General features: G+C 30.0%; 1 protein-coding gene across 9 annotated transcripts in view; it reads right to left on the bottom strand.

Annotated features, from left to right (window-relative positions):
• LOC124428424 (microtubule-actin cross-linking factor 1) overlaps positions 1-19,158 on the bottom strand; it is a 115,949-nt gene extending 96,791 nt beyond the window's left edge. For 5 of the 9 annotated variants that reach the window (XM_046972438.1, XM_046972437.1, XM_046972432.1 and 2 more), the window contains exons 1-2: positions 18,383-19,158; positions 8,929-9,035 (exon numbers count right to left, since the gene is read on the bottom strand). In XM_046972438.1, the coding sequence (XP_046828394.1) occupies positions 8,929-9,031 (103 nt within the window). In that variant the 5' untranslated portion in view covers positions 9,032-9,035; positions 18,383-19,158. Of the gene's footprint in view, positions 1-8,928; positions 9,036-9,503; positions 9,553-18,382 lie in introns of those variants that run through there. The other 4 variants (XM_046972447.1, XM_046972448.1, XM_046972449.1 and 1 more) reach the window with 3 other exon arrangements.
• Between the last annotated feature and the right edge of the window lie 724 nt (positions 19,159-19,882).

Here is a 19,882-nt window from a genome sequence, read left to right on the forward strand (position 1 = left end):
AAGTCCAATATCCCTCTCTCTTCTCCACTATTAGCTCTCTCTCTCTCTCTCTTCCCCACTATTATCTCTCTCTCTCTCTCTCTCTCTCTCTCTCTCTCTTTCTCTCTCGCTCGCTCGCACGCTTGCTCTCTCTCTTTCTATCTATCCTAATATCTAGAATGACAATCGTCTAAAAATGAAAAATCAACCTATCGGGATTTCCTTGGTCCATTATTATAATGGATCCCATTAAATCTTTTTATGACAGCTCACGAATTTGTACAATTAAATCTTTATGACCTGTTCCGAAAAAATATATTATCCATGTAATCTATTTTGAAAATTCCTTTTATTTGTTTCTTTTTTTCTTTCCTTTTTCTTTTTCTTTCATAGGAAAATATTTGTCCTCTCTCTCTCTCTCTCTCTCTCCTTAGCTCTCGCTTTCTTTTTCTTTTTCTCTTTCTCTCTTGTCACGTATCGTACAATTTGCTACTCTAACATAATATAAAATATTTAAAATATATAAGTTTAAAAAGGAAATATGTATTATCTTTCGCTTTGTCAATCGATTTACGTGATATAAACCGACGATATAATCATACAATTTATCTCATGAAAGATAACTCGAAAGCTACTTAAAAAAAAAAAAAAAAAAAAAAGAAAAAAAAGAAAAAAATAATCTAGATACGATAAATGACGTGAAGTTCATAAAACACGAACACACACACGTTCAAAGTGTTCTTTCACTGAATTATATCGATTTGAAAAATCTAATACTTTTTTCTATTAACAAAAACGACACAAGATTTCTTTTTAAACGATCAATTAACGAACTCGCTCACCTTCGGAAATATATATTTTAATGTTAATTATGTAAAAGTTAAAATGTGGTTTTTTTGTTCCCTCTTCTTATATCCTTTGATATGTACGCAACTAAACGAATATTCTATGAGGATGGAGAAACATTTTTAAGCTACCCCACTCGTTATTTCTAACGAGAGAGAATTAATGACGACTGTTGAAGGTCGTAAAAGCGAGCCATGAGTACCGTTACATGTTAATAGCACGATATTATTAAAATTCGTATCGTTCTAATGCGAACAAACAATTGCCGACGTTAATTATACAATCCTATTAAACGAATAATTTAGAAGAATTAGCCGTTTTAGTCGATAATAGTCGAAACTAATCGAAAATCATTGATTGAAAAAAAAAAGAAAAAGAAAAAAAAATACTTTGGTTATACAATTTTTTTTTTTTTTTTTTTCTAATTATCGTCTCATCGATATTTCTAATTTTTAATGATCATCGAACAACGACGTTAATGTGGCTTAATGAATTTATGAAAAATTAAAACAAAAAAACAAAAACTTAAAAACCCTTCCATTATAAAATGATCCCGGAATAAGTGATAATTTTTTTTTTATTTATTTTTACAAATAAAAGATTAATTTTTATCCAACAATTAGTTCCAAAAAGATTTCTAATTTTTTTCCTTCTTTTTTTTCCCCCCCTGAAGATAGAATGAACAACTTCCTCGTTACAAGAATAAAGAGAAAAAAAAAAAAGAAAAAGAAAAAAGTATATTATTTTTACAGTACGATATTTCCAAAAGAAGAACTACCGTTAGATCGCCATTCGATTGGCGATATATATATATATATCAAACTCGATCACACATAGGCGTATTTTACTTTGTCAATCGTACATACGTATTTCCAGAAACGTTTAGATCGTGAAGGGGTTACTTGACATCAAAGAACTCTTTTTTAAATGCTGGACTTGTCCACGACCTCTTACATTCCTAACTGTACAAAGATCGAGAACAAGATCGGTAATCGAAATATATATTAGAATGCATTGGTAAGTGCAATTTCAGTCTTGTTACGAGCGCCGATTCTTTCGTTTCTTCTTCATGTCTTGCTTGTGAAAATAAAAAAAAAAAAAAAAAAAAAAAAACAAAAGAAAAGAAAAAGAAAAAAGATAGAAAGAAAAGAAATAAAAAGAAATGAATAAACGATAAGTGATCGAGACTAAGGAGAGAAAACAAAAAGAAAGTAGAAAAAATAAAAAAAAAAAAAAAGAAGGAAGAAGAAAAACATGAAAATGATTAAAAATCTTATTATATTGTGTTTTATACTTTATATTGGATTTACTACGATTAAAAGTGACGTTCATGATAATAACTATAAAGGAAATAATAATCGATTGATCGCTACTTTTTGCGAAGGTCATGAGCACGATGAAAATGGTAAGTAAAAAAAATTAATTTCATTCATTCAAAAAGTATGTACCTTCATTAATAATTTCATTCATTCATTCATTCATTCATTACCTTACGAATACGAGAGAGTAGTAACGAAGGTAGTAAAGGGAGTTCCGGTCATCTCCGACAGAGCGAGCCACTGTTCAATGAAAGAGTTTTCAGCGGGAAATTTACGCGGCTATCATAAAATACAATGAAACTATATTTATTTATTTATTTTTTTTTTTTTTTTTCATAAAAAATTAAAACAAGAAAAAAAGAACTATAATGCGTTAATATTAACAATGTCATTAACAAATATAAATTAATATAAATAAGTATGAATAAAAAAAGTTTCGATATTAAAAAAAAAAAAAAAAAAAAAAAAAGAGGGAGAAAATAATCGAAATAGATACGATACAAAATTTCGAATAAAGAATTAATTAATTAATTAATTAATTAAATAATTAATAAAATACTATTCTTATCCGTTTCGTCTCGGTTGGTAAGAAAGCTCGGTCGATAGAGTAAATCCAATGCAGAGAGAAGTTTAACAGAGACTGAGGTCTCCCTCGGTCGACGAACTGATCGCTACTGCCACAGTCGACAAAGTTCTTGTCAATATCATTCTATTTTCAAACCTAATATCCCTATGTTTCTATACGGTCTAATCAATAAGATCGTTCTTCGGTTCAAAGACTTTCAAAGTCAAAAATACAAATAATTAAAAACGAATATAAAAAATAATCGATGTTTATACACGTTTCTTCATAGTAAACGTATGATATGAAGAAAGAACTTTATAACATCGTATCGTTTCTTCTAATACAAATGTCTATAGAATCGATAATATCTTTCGAATGTTAAAAATAAAAATAATTAAAAATGAATCTAAATCAAAAAAACTATAAACTAAAGACCATCAGAAATTTCATTTGTATATAAAATTTCTATGATAAAAATAAAGGAACATATAAAGATTGGAAACGACATAATAAATGACATAATTACGACGATCACGGTCTGTTTATTGACGAAATCGGTAATAATAAAACTGGTTACGTAAACGACATCTATTGCAAAACGCACCTGCAACTATTAAACGTCGTATTAGACGGGATACATTAATGCAAGTGTATTCATCATTGAACATCGGTCTAATGACGTCGCATAGTAAAACGTTACACGCATGATTGACTATGAACGGCTTTCAAGAAGAGTAAAATACGGATAGTACCTCGTCGTTCGTTTATCACTGGAAAGTATAAGAACACGACCCTATGAAGAGTTCAACGAAACCTGGACATGAGAAAATCGATTTCTCATGTTATACCTGAAAATGTCTTCTTCGATGGCCATTTTATATCGAACAATACTTATAACTTTATTTTCTATCAATATTTTATTTACTGATTAATCAATTTTTCAATTAAAATGCACATATATGAAATGATTCATTCACGATAATTAACACACGTACTAATAATCCAAATTATGATAATAACAAAGTTAATAGCAAAAAAAAAAATATATATATATATATAATCTTTTTCTAAACATTTTTTTTATGAAAACAAATCAATGCATTAAATAGCTTGATAATATGATACTTAAAGAAAAAAAAAAAGAAGAAGGAGAAATAAAAGAGAAAAAAGAAAAAAGAATTACAAAGGTATAGTCGATCGTGTGAAACAGAGACTCTTGTGTGGGAAATTAAGTGAAGATAAGAAGGTGAAGAAGAAGAAGGAAAAAAAAATCATAAGAGATATCAAACAGAGGAGGAAGGTTGAAGAGATATATAAAAAAAAAAAAAAGAAAAAAAAAATAAGAAAAAAGAATGAATAGGAAGGTGTAGTCTCGGGCATCGAACCATGACCCTAGCACCTGTTGCCGCCTCCACGGTTGTAACTCAATGTGGACCGACCTAACCTGCGATTGCACTGCACCCACACCGATATGACAATGATGATGATGATGATGATGATTATGATGACGAGGATGATGGTTACGATGATGAAAATTATGACGATGCTTGCTATCGTATCGAGATCGTAAAACGTATTGCATAATAAACTTTAGTATTGTTTGTCCTTTAATTAAGAAAGAGAGAGAGAATCGTTAAATGTCGAATGAATATAAAAATTGAGTTTCATTAAAAGGACAATAATAATACAAAAAAAAAAAAAAAAGGATTATCGAAAGATATTGTTAACAATATTATAAACGATTACAATTTTATATATCGAGTTTATTCACACGATAAAATAATATTTTATTTATGAATTAACTCGATACAATATATTATAACATGATAATTATAATGGATATCTTGTATTTTTAATAATTAAATAATTTTTTCAATTTAAATATAACCATCCCACCCCATTGGTATTAACCCATGATGAGATTTTAACGATTAAATTTCAAGAGTTCTTATCAATTATCTCCTTTAATTACTTTTGCTTTTCTATCGAAAGTTTTTAGTAATAAATGTATTTTTTACGATGTTTTGATTATCATATCGTATCGAACAGACGATTGTTTATAACGAAAACGGGATAATACCATGGAGTGTATATTCTATTCTCGAGTAATCGAAGGAATATCGTTTGTATCGAACAATTACACGATAATAAATCAATTAACTACGAATAACATAAATAATAACGTTTGTCGAGGACTCTGAATGATTTTAGTTATCAGATTGAATGAAAAAAGAATAAAATCAATTTTACTTTGGGAAAATATTGTTTCATCAGAAGCATCGCTGCTTGACCGCGGCTTGGTGTTTCGCTTTGTAGATGCCATTTATCGAAGTCATTGAGCGTGAAGAACCGACAAGTGCAAGCGTAGGCTGACTATCGATAGATCGATCGGCAATATATTTATTATTGTCGTAATATTAATAGCTGCAAAGGAAAAACCGTCATATACATCGAAAAATGATAAGGAATGTATACGTGGCGGCGTACACACGCATAAACGCGTACGTGGAAAATACATTTTAAATAAAATGACAAAAAAATCAATGAATAATTCGCATCATCCTGCGAATACATACACGAATCGTCGCGTTTCATTCAATGAAATAACATTAACGATCCTTTTTATCAATAAATAATTCTTCGTGCGACGTTTATCTAAATATAAGAAAACATATTAAACGTTAAAATTAATGTAATCTTAATAACAAATTTAAACAACGTCAACGTGTAATATCACGCTGTAATTCATATTAATCGATTACCGATATATCGAATCGTTCAGTTAACTCTAAAGAATATAGCTCGTTTAAAGGGCAAACAAGCGTGTCTTTTTCGAAAGGAAAATTTATGACTTATTTAATCGAATAATTACCTACACACTTACGTCCACGCATATACAATATAAATACATGGATATATTCGAAATTCTCGGTACCTTCTTATCGTTTAGTTTGATCTTGCCGTGGCACTAATCGTTCGCATAAATTATATGTCGCACGTTCCTCCGACTACCCTCCGATTCGTTTGTTTCCTTTGAGATAAAGTAAAAGATAATGATACATATACATATGCATATACGTATACATATACATATACATTTACATATATATATATATATATATATATATATATATATATCGAAAGTACTGGCGTGTTTCGATTTCCTATCGTGTTACTTGTTCTTCGACGACAAGGTTCAACGAGTCGATCCGAATAACGTGCGAATCGAATATCGCTTCTTTAAACCACATTATAGAATAAAGAGAAAAGAAAATAAAAGAAAAATTAAAAAAAAAAAAAAAGGACAAAGGAAAAAAGAAAAATTGTATAAGGAATAAAAGGAAAGGAAAGGGAAAGAAAGAAAGGAAAAAAAAAAGAAAAAGAAAATGAAAGAGAGCGAAACATCCTCTTGCAAGAACGGCAATTCGATATTCGACCATTGGTTTCCAGTTTCCGTTCTTCTTCAGCAACCCCCAACGAAGGACGGACAAGATTCCATCACGAACTAACGTTTCTCGATATCCAAGAACATTCTCTCTCGGGTTGATCCTTATCTCAATGGTTAATTAATTCCCGAGAATACTTTATTAAGATTAATAAAATGTATTGTAATAATTAAAAATTACTATGAAAATAACGCGATTAGAGTTAGACAACATTTTTATAAAGTCTTGATCGATTATCGTAATAAAATTATATTATAATACTGAAATGAAAATAAAGTTAGTGACAATATTTTCACACGTTTAAAATTATCAATTAATATTTGTTTAATTTATTATATCTCATAACATTTCGAATAATTTAAGTATATATACATATATATATATATATATATATATATATATATATATATATATATAAATTTTATTTTAGCTAAGATGACATTCTACGTTATCTACATATAAACAAAAATTACATATAAACAAAGAAATTATACAAATTGGAATTCAATGATTAATTCATTGTATCGATCTATTTAATCGAAGGTCACTTAAAATTTTATCTTTTTCTTTTTTCTTTTTTTCTTTTTTCTGAACAAAAAAGAAAATAAAAGATTTACAAGTACAATGAATTTTTAAGAGACTAGGACAACGATCGATAACTGAATGAACGAGTAACAGCATCGTCGTACTTGTGTGGATCAGCATCAGGAAAAAGATTAACAATGAATGCCTACTAGATCATATATCAGATGCAACGTGCAAGAATTAATATAAGAATGGCTGCAGGATGAAATTTTTATCACTTTTCTATGTTATTTAAACGATCAATACTATCGTATAATCATTTAATCTAAAATAATTCGAGTATAAGTACATTAAAATGAACATAAAAATGTTATCGATCGTCCATTAAAAAGAAAAAGAAAAAAAAAAAAGAATACGCTATAAAAATTTCTATGCCATTAAAAAACTAAATACTTTTGTTTAATCGTACGAATCTAAAATACGTTCTTCAAATAAGTACATTAAAATATATATATATATATATATATATATATATATATATATATATATATATATATATATATATATATTATCAATATCACAACGTTATCGATCATCTTTAGGATTGTCTTGGTATTATCGCTTAATCCAATTCGCGATCGTAATCGTTAAAATCTCACAAGAAAATGAAATTAAGCTATTTAATACTAAGCTTTGAACTCTGATTCATAATATTTTTAATGTAGATATTATATTACTTTATTTACTAAAAGAAATTCTTTATTGTCTCTGCTCATTGTTGAGTCAACCAGCGTGTATAGTAAACCGTGTGTGTGTGTGTGTATATATATATATATATATATATATATGCGTGTGTGTGCAGATACTTACGTTTTATCGACCACATTCTCCTCTTGAGAAAAAGAAAAATAAAAAAAAAAATAAAAAAAAATTCGAAACGTTTCTCAAGCGAAGGAAAAGAAAGATAAAATTAAAAGGGGAATAAGAAAAAAAAATATATATATATATAAAGAAAAGAAAAGAAAAGAAAGGAAAAAAATTAAGGAAGTGAGTAGAAGGAATGAATTTATGGTCAGCTGGTTTGAAGTCAACTCAAATGTGAGTTCCTTCGTCCCTTCGTCCCAGTGGACTCAACTCGGTCTCTCTGTCTCTCTGTCGCTGTCTCCCTTTTTCCTTCCATCCAACATGATTTATATTCCAGCGAGTCGTTGTGACGCAGTTAAGTCCTGCGAAGGTTCCCTTCGAGGTGACGTCATTCGCGTGCAAGCGAAAAAACATATAACGAAATACGATCGCGGACGCCCTACGCGAGCAGGAAATCGAACCGGTTCCTACGAATCGAGTTATTTTCGAGTTCGAAGAAGCTTCAAAATAAGGTGCCAATAAGGTAGATGATGTCTCGAGCTATCGATTTCTTTTATTTATTTATTTATTTTTTTTTTTTTGTTTCGTTTTTTTCTCTTTTTATCATTTTGTTCTGTAGATTTATCGACCATCTACGATCTAAAATTCAATCTCTTTTATTTATTAATTTTTCTTTTTCTTTTTTCGACCATCGAACTATTTTTATCACATCTGCCAAATTGACATATATGTAGATCGATTTCGTAATATTAATAGTACAAGGATAATTCGATACAATACAATCTGTTTATTTTTAAAAATATCGTCCTATTTTTATCGCGATTGTCAAGTTGACAGATCAATATGATTCTAATGAACGTGCTATAATTTATAATTGTTAAAAGTAAATCTTATAAATAAATTTCATTTCTGTCAATATTGGAATTATTCGATTTTTTGTTTTATGTATTTTCCTTTTTTCACTCTGTCATAAAAAAAAAAAGAAAAGAAATAAAAACTAAATAAATAAAAATAAAAAAAAAATAAAGGAAAAACGCATGAAAATAAAACTAACTTCAATGGATACTTCGAATGATACCTTACGCTTTCATAAAAGTACGCAATAGTTTAAACATCGAAAGTCAACCAGTAGTCGCCATTATTATGTCACAAACCAGTTCGTCAGTTGATTACATTTCTAAGTATAACTCCAATTACACAGAAATGCATTTACCATGTTCACGCATATAAGTGTGTAAACATATTATTATCTCTTTGTTTTCTCTAATGAAATTACTAATGAAAATATTCGTTAGGTGTTAAAGATTAAAAAGGAAATTAAAAAAAAAAAAAGAAAGAAAGAAAGAAAAAAAAAAAAGAAGAAAGGAAATGTAATATAACTCACCAGCAATCCTCAAAACAGCCCTATCAGCAGGATCCAGTTGAAGGATGCTTAGCGGTTTATCCTTGGCCCATTCCTTCAAACTGCCATCCAGCTCGAACTCCATTTTTCTAAAATATGTCACAGAAAATATCCTTTACATAACATACACCATACAATAATTCTTCCTTCATGAAAAATATGTTTACTCTCATAGTACGCATAGAGTTCGAATAATCAATAATTCTCTAATTCATCACGCGCACACAGGCACGCGCGCGCGCGCGCGCGCGCACACACACACACACAAACACACGTATATATACACGCACGCACGAACGAACACAAAAACATGAATACATTAGATATCACATGACTCGTCACGTGTATATTCAAAGTTTCAATCACGAGATAAAAAAACCTATTAAAAAAAAAAAGAAAAAAAAGAAAAAAAAAGAAGAAAAAAAAGAAGTAAAAAAAAAAAAAAGAAATAAAATAAATCCCTTTCGCAATGAATTCGTAGGAATAAAAAAGAAATGCATAACTATTAAACATACTAATTATAATGAATTAATATAACTTCGATAAGTTATACGAACGATAGATAAGCTCTATGCCATGTCGTCGGCGCGTCTCTTCGTGCGAGGAAACGTGCACTGCCACGGCCACGACATCTACCTCTACCTCCTCCTCCTCCTCCTCCTTCTTTTCCTCCTCTTTCTCCCTCCCACGAGTTTTACGCTCGGAAGAAGAGGGTGGAGGATGTAAAAGAGAAAAAGAAAATACGAGAGAGAGAGAGAGAGAGAGAAAAAGAGAGAGAGAAGAGGGGGAAGAGAGAGATCGAATGATAGAGAGAAGGGAACAGGACGATAATGACGGCAGTAGTGGCAATGCCAAGCTAGAAACCCTCCTCCTCCTCCTCCTCCTCCTCCTCCTCCTCCTCCTCCTCCACCACCTCCACTATTTTCTTTCCTTCGATACTAAAGTGTTAGGCTAGGTTAGGTCGAAACCAGCTGTGCGAGCCGCATCGACGCCGCACGAACACTAGTATGTGTGTGTATGTGTGTGTGTGTGTGTGTGTATGTGCGGTGCGATATGAGTGCGGTGCTATGGTAACTTTGATACCAAGCTTAGTTACTAAAAAGGGGAGAGGGATCGTGACATCCTGACTCTTCCCCTCTATTTACTATTATCTTTTTCTTCGACTATTCTAGACTCAAATATTTTACGTCGCTGTCCCTCAATGCGCGTAGACGACTTTAGTTTTTAGATTATATTTCTTTCTTTTTCCTTTTTCTTTCTTTCTTTTTTTTTTCTTTTTTCGTTTTTGCTTTTATTTTTGTCGATCAAAAACTTTCGTAACAAAATACTAATGCAGTTAATGATTACGATGCAGCACGATCGATGTACAATTCTTTAATGTTTTTCTTCTATTTTTTTTTTTTTTTTTGACCTCTTCAAAATTTATTCGCTTCGGTTGAAGTAGAACTTTTTCTGCTTTTTTCTCTTTAAATTTGTTATTATTATCATGTTTTCTTTTTTATTCGACGTGAATAATATAAGTAAAAAAAAAAAAAAAAAGAATAAATAAATAAATAGAACAGAAATAAATGATATCGTACCATTCAAGCATGAGAAAACGATTGAAGGAACGTTATCTTTGTTGGGGGAGAAGAAAGTTTGCCAATGACAGAAAATCGAATCGACGAGACAGAAAATTGAAATTTGTCGCCATCTACGATTTACTTAACTTTGTGTTTTTTCGATAATTTATGAAGAGTTTAAAGCTTGTTAAAAGTGCCATCGTCATCGTCAACTTTTCTTCTCTATTAGCTTTTTCTATCGTTATAAAGATACAATGTCAATAGTGAATACTCTTCGTTATGTCAATTAATTGAATATGCTCTGTTCGAGCGTTTAACTTCTTCAATGAATTATTGATTTTTCTTATTATTTTTATTATCATCATAATTGTGTTTAAACACAAAAGAAAAAAAAAAAAAAAGAAAAAGAAAAGTCTGAATGCACCTGAAGTTATTACGAAAAGATTAAATTTAAAGATGAATTTTAATCGTGATTTAAATGCATTACGAACGATTAAATTTAAAGATATATTTTATCATTCTTCTAAACCAAACATTGCTGCTGTTTAGAAAATCGAATATACACCTAAACTGAGAATTTAAAAAATGATTTTTGTCAATAAAATTCAGTTTAAAAGATTTTATATATATATATATATACATATATATATATATAAAAGAAGAACGATAAATCTAGTTATTTTCTTTTCTAGTATACGTCAACGCCCGCATGGTTGCAACTTTCTCGTCTATTCCCGATAACCGACATGCACGCACATTGCATCGCTCTAAATCCGTTGGTTGCATTAGGTGCTCGTTTCGAATTAAATTCTTAAGATCCGTGATTTTTGTATTTTATGTATTCGGAACTATAAAAAGGATCTATCGAGTGGAAAAATAAAAAAAAAGGATCGAGTCTCTCTCTCTCTCTCCTATCGATTCTCTCGTAGTATAGTAATTAATATTAATTAGATAAAATTAATTAGAAATACTGTTTTAAATTTACACGAATGCACAAAGATAAATTATTCTGATTTATCGATCGCACAATTTCTATCATCATCATCATTATAATTATTTTATTATATATGATCTATGATCTATTTTCTAATTCATTTATGACATAACAAATCGATGATTTCTATGATTTTTACTTAGATGACACATTCTCTATTACAACTGTTTGAATCATTTCCACTGACTAATCCATTCCTATTATTCATCTATATATATATATATAAAACTACGAGAATTTAGTTATTACGTAAGAAGAATAGAAAACAGAAAATTTCATTAACCTTTTATAAAATAATTATCGTTATTTTTTCATATGAAATATTATACAACGTAAAATTTCTACTTTCGTAAAAATGAAAATTTTTCGAATATAAATTATAAATTAATTTCATAACATATATATATATATATATATATATATATGCTAATAAGAATACAATGAACTTTGTGAGTTCAATGTAACATGGGATTACAAAAAGATTAACAAAAAGATCTATCCTCCCACTGAATTTCCAAACAAGCCAACGATGCACGAACGCCAACGCACAAATTTGACCGAGCTCTGCATTTCATCTCTCTGCATTTAATCGTACGCTGTAATAACAAATACTATTAAAAATAGTAATATCACAAGAATCTCTGTCAGCATATCTTCGATAAATATATAATAAGTTATGTATAATAAGAGATATTTATAAAATATCCATCCTCCAAATATCATTTTGTCTTTTAAATAATAATGACAATTGGACAAAAGGAACCGACAAATATTTTACACCCACGTTCGTTAAAATTGAATCAGAGTATTTTAGGAGTCGTCTGATTCTTATTAAAAAAAAAAAAAAAAAGAATTAAAAAAAAATAAAAAAAGAAAGAAAGAAAGAAAGTACGTAACTCTTCTGTTCGTTATTAGAAGTAATAGAGTGAAGAGAGAATATGTATATATATTATATATATATATATATATATACATGTAACGTCGAGGTAAATGGTCGAGATTGTGAACGGAAGTCATTCACTGCAACGCAAAATATGAAAATCCTCATTCGGCCATTTTAAACGTGCCGACAGTCGTCAGTCAATGATATAAACGTTTCTACCGGTTATTAACCGCGACACTTTGTACGATATCAATTACAACGTTACATCGACATTTATATTCTCAACTTTAATACACCTGTATACTTATATAACTATATGTATATATAGATATATTATGTATTTAAATAGGAAAAATTATGTCATCGAGATCGAACGACAAATTGAAAATGATATTAGACTTTCAATGTCGATGATATTTGACATTAATTTACGTAGATACGATTTTAGTTTCTTCTCTTTGAGACCATAAGAACTAACACGAAAACAATATTGTATACAATTTTCGTACGTCCCTATGTAAATATCATCTATGTTTATTAATTTCAAATTTGTAAACATTAACAAACGACTGACTCATCTTTTTCTTCTTCTTTTTTTTCTTTTTTTAGATTAGAACGAGATCAATCAAGATTATCTCAGATAAATATATTAATTCGTATAAAAATATTATTGATATATGATTCATAAATTTTTCTCGAAATGAAAAAAAAAAAAAAAAAAAAAGAAATGAAATAAAATAAAATAAAAAGAATTATAAGATACACGATATCCCGTTCGATTTTGATTCATATAAGTATCTAAGACATAAGTTCCTTGACTTTCACTTTCATGACTCACGTTGCGAATTCAATATAACTCGAAAGGTAGTTTTCCGAAAGGAATCAGAATCATCTTTTTTTTCTTACTTTTTTTTTCTTTTTTTTTTTTATAAACCCTTATATACGTAAGACGGACATCCGTTCTATTATATATTACGTTCCGCATCGATAAACTTCAATAAGCAAGCTTCAATTCTATTTTTCCTTATCCCTTTTTTTTTTCTTTTTTTGTTTTACTTCACTTTCTTTATTTTCTGTTTCCTCCTTAAAGAACTTCCTACAACTAGAGAAACAAACGCAATGCAGTATTAAAAGAGAATTTACGATCTTACGACAAAATGTATGTTGTGTGTGTATCTATATATGTATATATATATATATATACACACACATATATGTGTATATATGTCCTATGTGATCTATATTCTCTAGAGATGGGCAGCACGTGACTATTACGTACATACGTATATGTATATGTATATGTATATCTACGATCGGGATGTGATATACAACGATTTTGGCTTCACTCATACATTTCCATTACATATATATATATATGTAGATACGTAAGAGTAAGTATCGAACGTCTTAAACAACATAGCTGCATTTTTATGGACACGATGCGATGCAATTCGTACGTACTGAATGTGCTGAATAACAATTAACGCACACTAACCGAATAACGGTCTGACTATGCAAAGAATTTACAAACGTTTCCTAATTCCTCTGACGAGGAAAGAATTCGATTCTTTACGATCGTAAAAAAAAAAAAGAGAAAAAAAAGAAAAAAAAAAGATATATATATATAATAAACTTAATTTTGTATGTTACTTATTGTTGTATCTAACAATGTGATGTCCTATTTATGATTAATAAATTCTATTAAAAAAAAAAAATTCTCTTCAAAATGTTGTTATACTGAAAGAATCCTATTCTCTTTTCTTTTTCCCCTATATAAAAATATTATACTTATTTTATAAGTAATCTATACTATAAGTAATCTACAAGTTTTAAATACTATACTAATACTATTTTATGTTAAATATAAAATTTGTCTATATGGTGTAATACTATAGTTATATATATATATATATATTTATTTATAATGCATTATATCAATCTAATATTTAAATAATGAGTTATCCTTATTTAATTATCCTAGGGTAAGTATAAAAAAATACAAGAAAAAAATTCTTATACATAACAATGAATTTTCTAACAATAAAATAAAATAAAATAGAATAAAATTTATATCAAAAAATATAAATTTATATATACATATATATATATATATATATATATATATATATATATATAAAGTTATTTATAAATTGTGTGCTTCCATTGTTCTATCCTTTTCCACTTGTTCGTTCAAAAGAAAATAAACAATGCCTCCGGCTTCATGAAAACAATTTCTTTCTCTCTCTCTCTCTCTCCCCACCACTCTCATTTTGTTATTTCTTTCTACATAAACAAAAACTACGTTTGACTTATTTGACTTTGTTAAGAAATTTTATCCTTCTCCTTCGCGTGTTTTTTATTTGTGCCCTCTCTCGCGTAGCCGGAAATTTCTTCGAATTTAGGCTGCTCGTTTCGGTCAGAATAACAAGCGAACGTAATAGCCAATGGAAAAGGTAAGAAATAATGCTTTCCTCTCTCACTCTCATGTCTTTTTATAGAACAAAGACCATGGAAGCTCTCTCACCCCAATCACTACACCAAGAGAGTCCAACGACTTCCGGCGCCCTTTTCTCGTTTGTTTGAACTTCGTCTGTTCAACACCAAAGTATCCATTATACTTACTCAGTGGTTCTTTTAACACTTTTCGTTTCTACGAAATAATAATACACATAGGTTTGTATATAAAAAAAAATATTCTATCCCGTAGCTGTAATAATAATTAATTAACAAAAAAAAAAAAAAAAAAAGAAGAAGAAACAGAAAAACAACCCTATTTTTATCTTTAATAAATATCTTTCTAATATATATATATATATATATATATATATATATATATATATATATATATGTGTGTGTATTTATCTACGATACAAGTTTTTTTTTCTTTTTCTATATAAAAGTATTGAAACAAATATTCTACATGAAATAATAATAATTTATTTAATCCGAGAAATACTTAAAAAAAAAAATCACTGAACAATTTCATTCATAAAACATTCCTTGGTTTCTTTCATAAATTTCAACACCTTCAAACTTGCAAATATTTATAATATTTTTCTGAATAATCAAACGCAGTGAATCTGCCCTCGGGGCTCTCCATCTTCTTCTTGCCCCTTACCTATCCTTGTTATTCGTCAAAATAATATAGAAGAAAAGAAAAACAGAAAAAAAAGAAACAGTAAGAATGATAAAAAAAAAAAAGAAAAATTAGGAAAATCTTTTTTCTTTGCAAACGGTCAATTAAAGTTCCACAATCGATCTCGCAATCTTAATGTTGCTACAAGCAACGCGTCTAGATAAAAGCCATTATCCATTTAAACAAGTTCGTGGGGTAATAATCAGCAATGTTTCTATGTATTTGTGTGTACATGAGTAGTGCACGAAATGTCGACCGTCACGGTCACGAAACTTTCGTCTTTCGAAACTTTTCCTATTTTGCTATGTATGAAATCGTTAGTACAAACATACACACACAAACACAAACACATACACACACTCTTTCATTCTATCTATCTCTATCTTCCTTTAATGATGATAGCCTTTATTGATTTCCTACATACCAAAAGCTTTATTACTCTTCTTGCGTTACTTTGTAAATTCAAAAAGGTCAAGGCGTAAGCTATAATAACTGTACCAATCAATATTTTTTTGGCAATAAGATTCAAGGTATTTCCGAAATATTCCAACTATTCGTTCCAACGTCTTAACGATGGACGGTATACAATTGATAGGATATAATTTCACCCGATATCAAATGTCTCTTAATATAATTTCATCCGAATTAAATGTCTCTTATTTTTAGCTTGGGAGAAAAATAGAAAAAAAAAAAAAAAAAGAAAAAAAAAGAAAATTTATAACGACGAACAATTATCGATCTTTCTAACAACTGTTCTTTTCTTTTTTCTTTTTTTTAAAGTTAATAATTTTTACTACCGAGACAAGATACCGATATTAAAAGATTTCTAAAATAGTTAAATTTAAAGTTATAAGAAAAGATATAAGTAAGGTGTGTCAACTATTAGCCAAGTTAAATATCTTAAATGGTTCGCGTATTAATAACTACACGCTAAGTAGTAGTAGCAGTAGTAGTTTAGTTGCTAGGCTCGAATCGTATTAAAACTAAAAGTCGTTCGTCTTTTCTTGGCAACATAAAATTAATCCTAATTTATTAATAAAATTTCGTTTTTCTCTTACCTAAAAAAAAAAAAAAAAAAAAAAGAAAATAAATAAATAAATATTTACACGAAGTTGAGAAATAAAATGGCACGAGATCGAGGGAGGTTTCACTTCTAGAATCCTCAGGCATTATGTAAGAGCTGGAGATTAGGACAGAAGTAGACATAAGTAGAACAGGGCCAAGTCGATGGTTTCTGGCAGACTGACCCATAGTCATAAACCTCTTTACGAGGTATATATGATTTCATCAGATGCTTGTGCTTGTAAAATATCATTGCAAAACTTGTAAACGCAACTAAATCCTTATTTATACAATTATTCTGTCATCTAAAAGACAATTATATTAATTACATTGACGTAATTAATTTATATTAATTAATAAAAGAATATTATAAAAATAAATTCTTTTACACTTAATAACCATTATTAAAAGTATATATATATATATATATATATATATATATATATATATATATATATAGATTTCAAAACATAGCTATAAAACGTATTGAAATTATAAATTAATATGGCACGTGCCTTATCGTAAATAGTCGAAAAAATTTTTTTGAAAAGCGCGCGCTTGCGACATACTTTCCATACGAGTGCACTCGCCGGGACCGTTAAAAAAAAAAAAAAAAGAAAGAAACAGGGTCGAGTACGTCCTACACTCTAGGTATGTACATACACACGGTCCATATTCCAAATTCAGGTTAAAACGTAGAAAAAGAATATATCACATGTGATATTCAAATAATAAATATAAATTATGAGTAATAAATATATGTATAAAAGAAAGAAAGAAAAAAAAATGCTCATAAGAATTCATTAAAAATAATATAGAGAAAGGAAAAAAAAAAAGAAATATGTATAATGTATATATAAATACATATACATATATATATATACACACATATATATATAGATATCTATACGTACGAGAAAATGGCGTTGGCATCGAATTTCGTCTATTCTCATAACGGATTTTCGAGGAATTTTTGGAAAAAAAAAAGAAAAAAGAAAGAAAAGATATTCCAGGGGAATTATTTCGGAGTTATATCGGAGAGAGAAACGAAGGAGAAACGTTTCGAGCGGGAATCTTTGCTCGAGTGAATCTTCTTTGAAGGAGAGAGGGAACGATGCTTCTCACCCTCGTAGGAGGCAACGGCCGGGAAGCGTGCGTGAGTAGGCGAGGAGGAAGGACGAAGGAACGTTTACTCCTAGTCGTCGTCATCGTCATCGTCGTCATCGTCGTCATCGTCGTCGTCTGTACGATGCAAAACATGGTCGCGTTCTTTGCGATCGCAGCGCCTCCTCAGCTCTCGTTTCAACTAAAAATCGCGAGTTTCCTCTCTTCGACAAGGAGAATATATGTAGTAGGAAAAAGCTTTGTTATGTTATCATACGAAAGAAAGAAAGAAAGAAAGAAAGAAAGAAAGAAAGAAAGAAAGAAAGAAAGAAAGAAAGAAAGAAAGAAAGAAAAAGAAACAGAAAGAGAGAGAGATAGATAGATAGATAGATAGATAGAGAGAGAGGGAGAAAGAACTAGGGCTAGGTATTGAGATCAGAGGGGGAAAAAGAGAGAGAGAGATAGATAGATATAGGAAGAAACAAGATACTATCGGCCGGCATGTTCGATCGAACAGGGACGTAGACAGGTGTCACTCCTCCCCACCACAAAAGGAATATCAATTTAATAATTGTTATCTACGCAACTTCAAATCTATGTGTATATATACGTGTATAGATATATACATATACATGTATATATACATATGTATGTATATATGTATATATATGTATGAGTAAAAATTTTAAACTTACGTTCGAACTCCTGTAAAGTGGTCGAAGATGCGCCGTTATTCGTCGCGCATCTCGCGGTCGGCGATGCCTCGTGCCGCGAAACGACGACGACGACGACGACGACGACGACGACGACGACGACGATGACGAGGATGTCTTATCTACGTAGAAGGGCATGGAGTCGTTCGGAACACCGTAGTTCTCGTCTTTGTCGTTAATATATTTCGTTACTTTCCTCTTCTATTCTTCCATTTCTTTCTCCTCTTCTTGTTTCTCTTTCTCCAACAGATCCACTTAGTTTTCGTCGTTGTACCGTTTTTTCAGCAGCGGGGAGGGAGGAGAAGAAAAAAAAATTATATATATATATATAACCGTAACGAAATCGGCGATGTCACGCTTGCATTATCATGCAAAAGTTCCTCTTTCTACTCTTACATCGAACTTTCTCACTTGTTCGTCTTCCTCGTTGTGTTGTTGTCCCTCACTGAAAACTCACCGATATATATATATTTCCTATGTTTTTCTTTTCGATACATATATATACACACACATACATACATATATATATATTTTATATATATATATATATATCTCTTCTTATTAATCACAATATCTTAGATCGATAAAAGCACACGATACAACGACGCTTAACCGTCGAAGACTAACCACGCGGCACTCATACACACCGAACTCTATTTCTCTTATCACTTATCACGGCGATCTTTGCGTCACGAATGCGACCCGGTGCCAGACGACGCGCCTAGCAGACGACATTTTGCCTTAACGCGGAAACGTACGAGACTGAACGAATACGCCCGAACCTGTCAACCCAACCGACGAGCGCGCCATCCCCACTCCTTACCTTATCTCTCTCTCTCTCTCTCTCCCGGTACTTAAGCTAGCATGCTTTTGTCCTTCTCTGGATCGTATAATATATATATATATATATAGATGTATATATATGTTCTTTCTTCCTTTTTTTTTTTCTATCTTTCTTGCTTTCTTTTATTATATAGACGAATTCTCCGATACTTCCTCGTTCCATCTTACCCAGGAAAAAATAATGAATGATCTTTCCAACTTATATTTATAATGAATTATATAAGTGATTTTAATCTGGTCGATATTGAGTTTGACCCCGTCTCGATATGCTCGTCTCTCACGCATATTTATTTTTTCTTTATATATATATATATATATATATATATATATATATATATATATATACGTACATGCTTACAATCGGACATGTATTTTTCTTTTAATAAAATTTATTCATCGAAAAATAATATTCTTAGGTTGGAATTCAATGATACGCCCCATTTTTGTTATATCATAGAAATAAAATAAAACAATGGATAATGGATAAGGAGAGAAAGAGGAGACGATGATATTAAGAAAGGGGTCGATAGCGAGCTGCTTTTTTTTCGTTCTCTTTTGTTTTCGATTTTCTCACGTTAAGACTCTCTTTTCTACTACTTCTTAAGATTGTCAATCGTTTCACATACTGATATCCTAAGG

This window comes from Vespa crabro, chromosome 12 (genome assembly GCF_910589235.1).
Source record: "Vespa crabro chromosome 12, iyVesCrab1.2, whole genome shotgun sequence".
Taxonomy (NCBI): domain Eukaryota; kingdom Metazoa; phylum Arthropoda; class Insecta; order Hymenoptera; family Vespidae; genus Vespa; species Vespa crabro.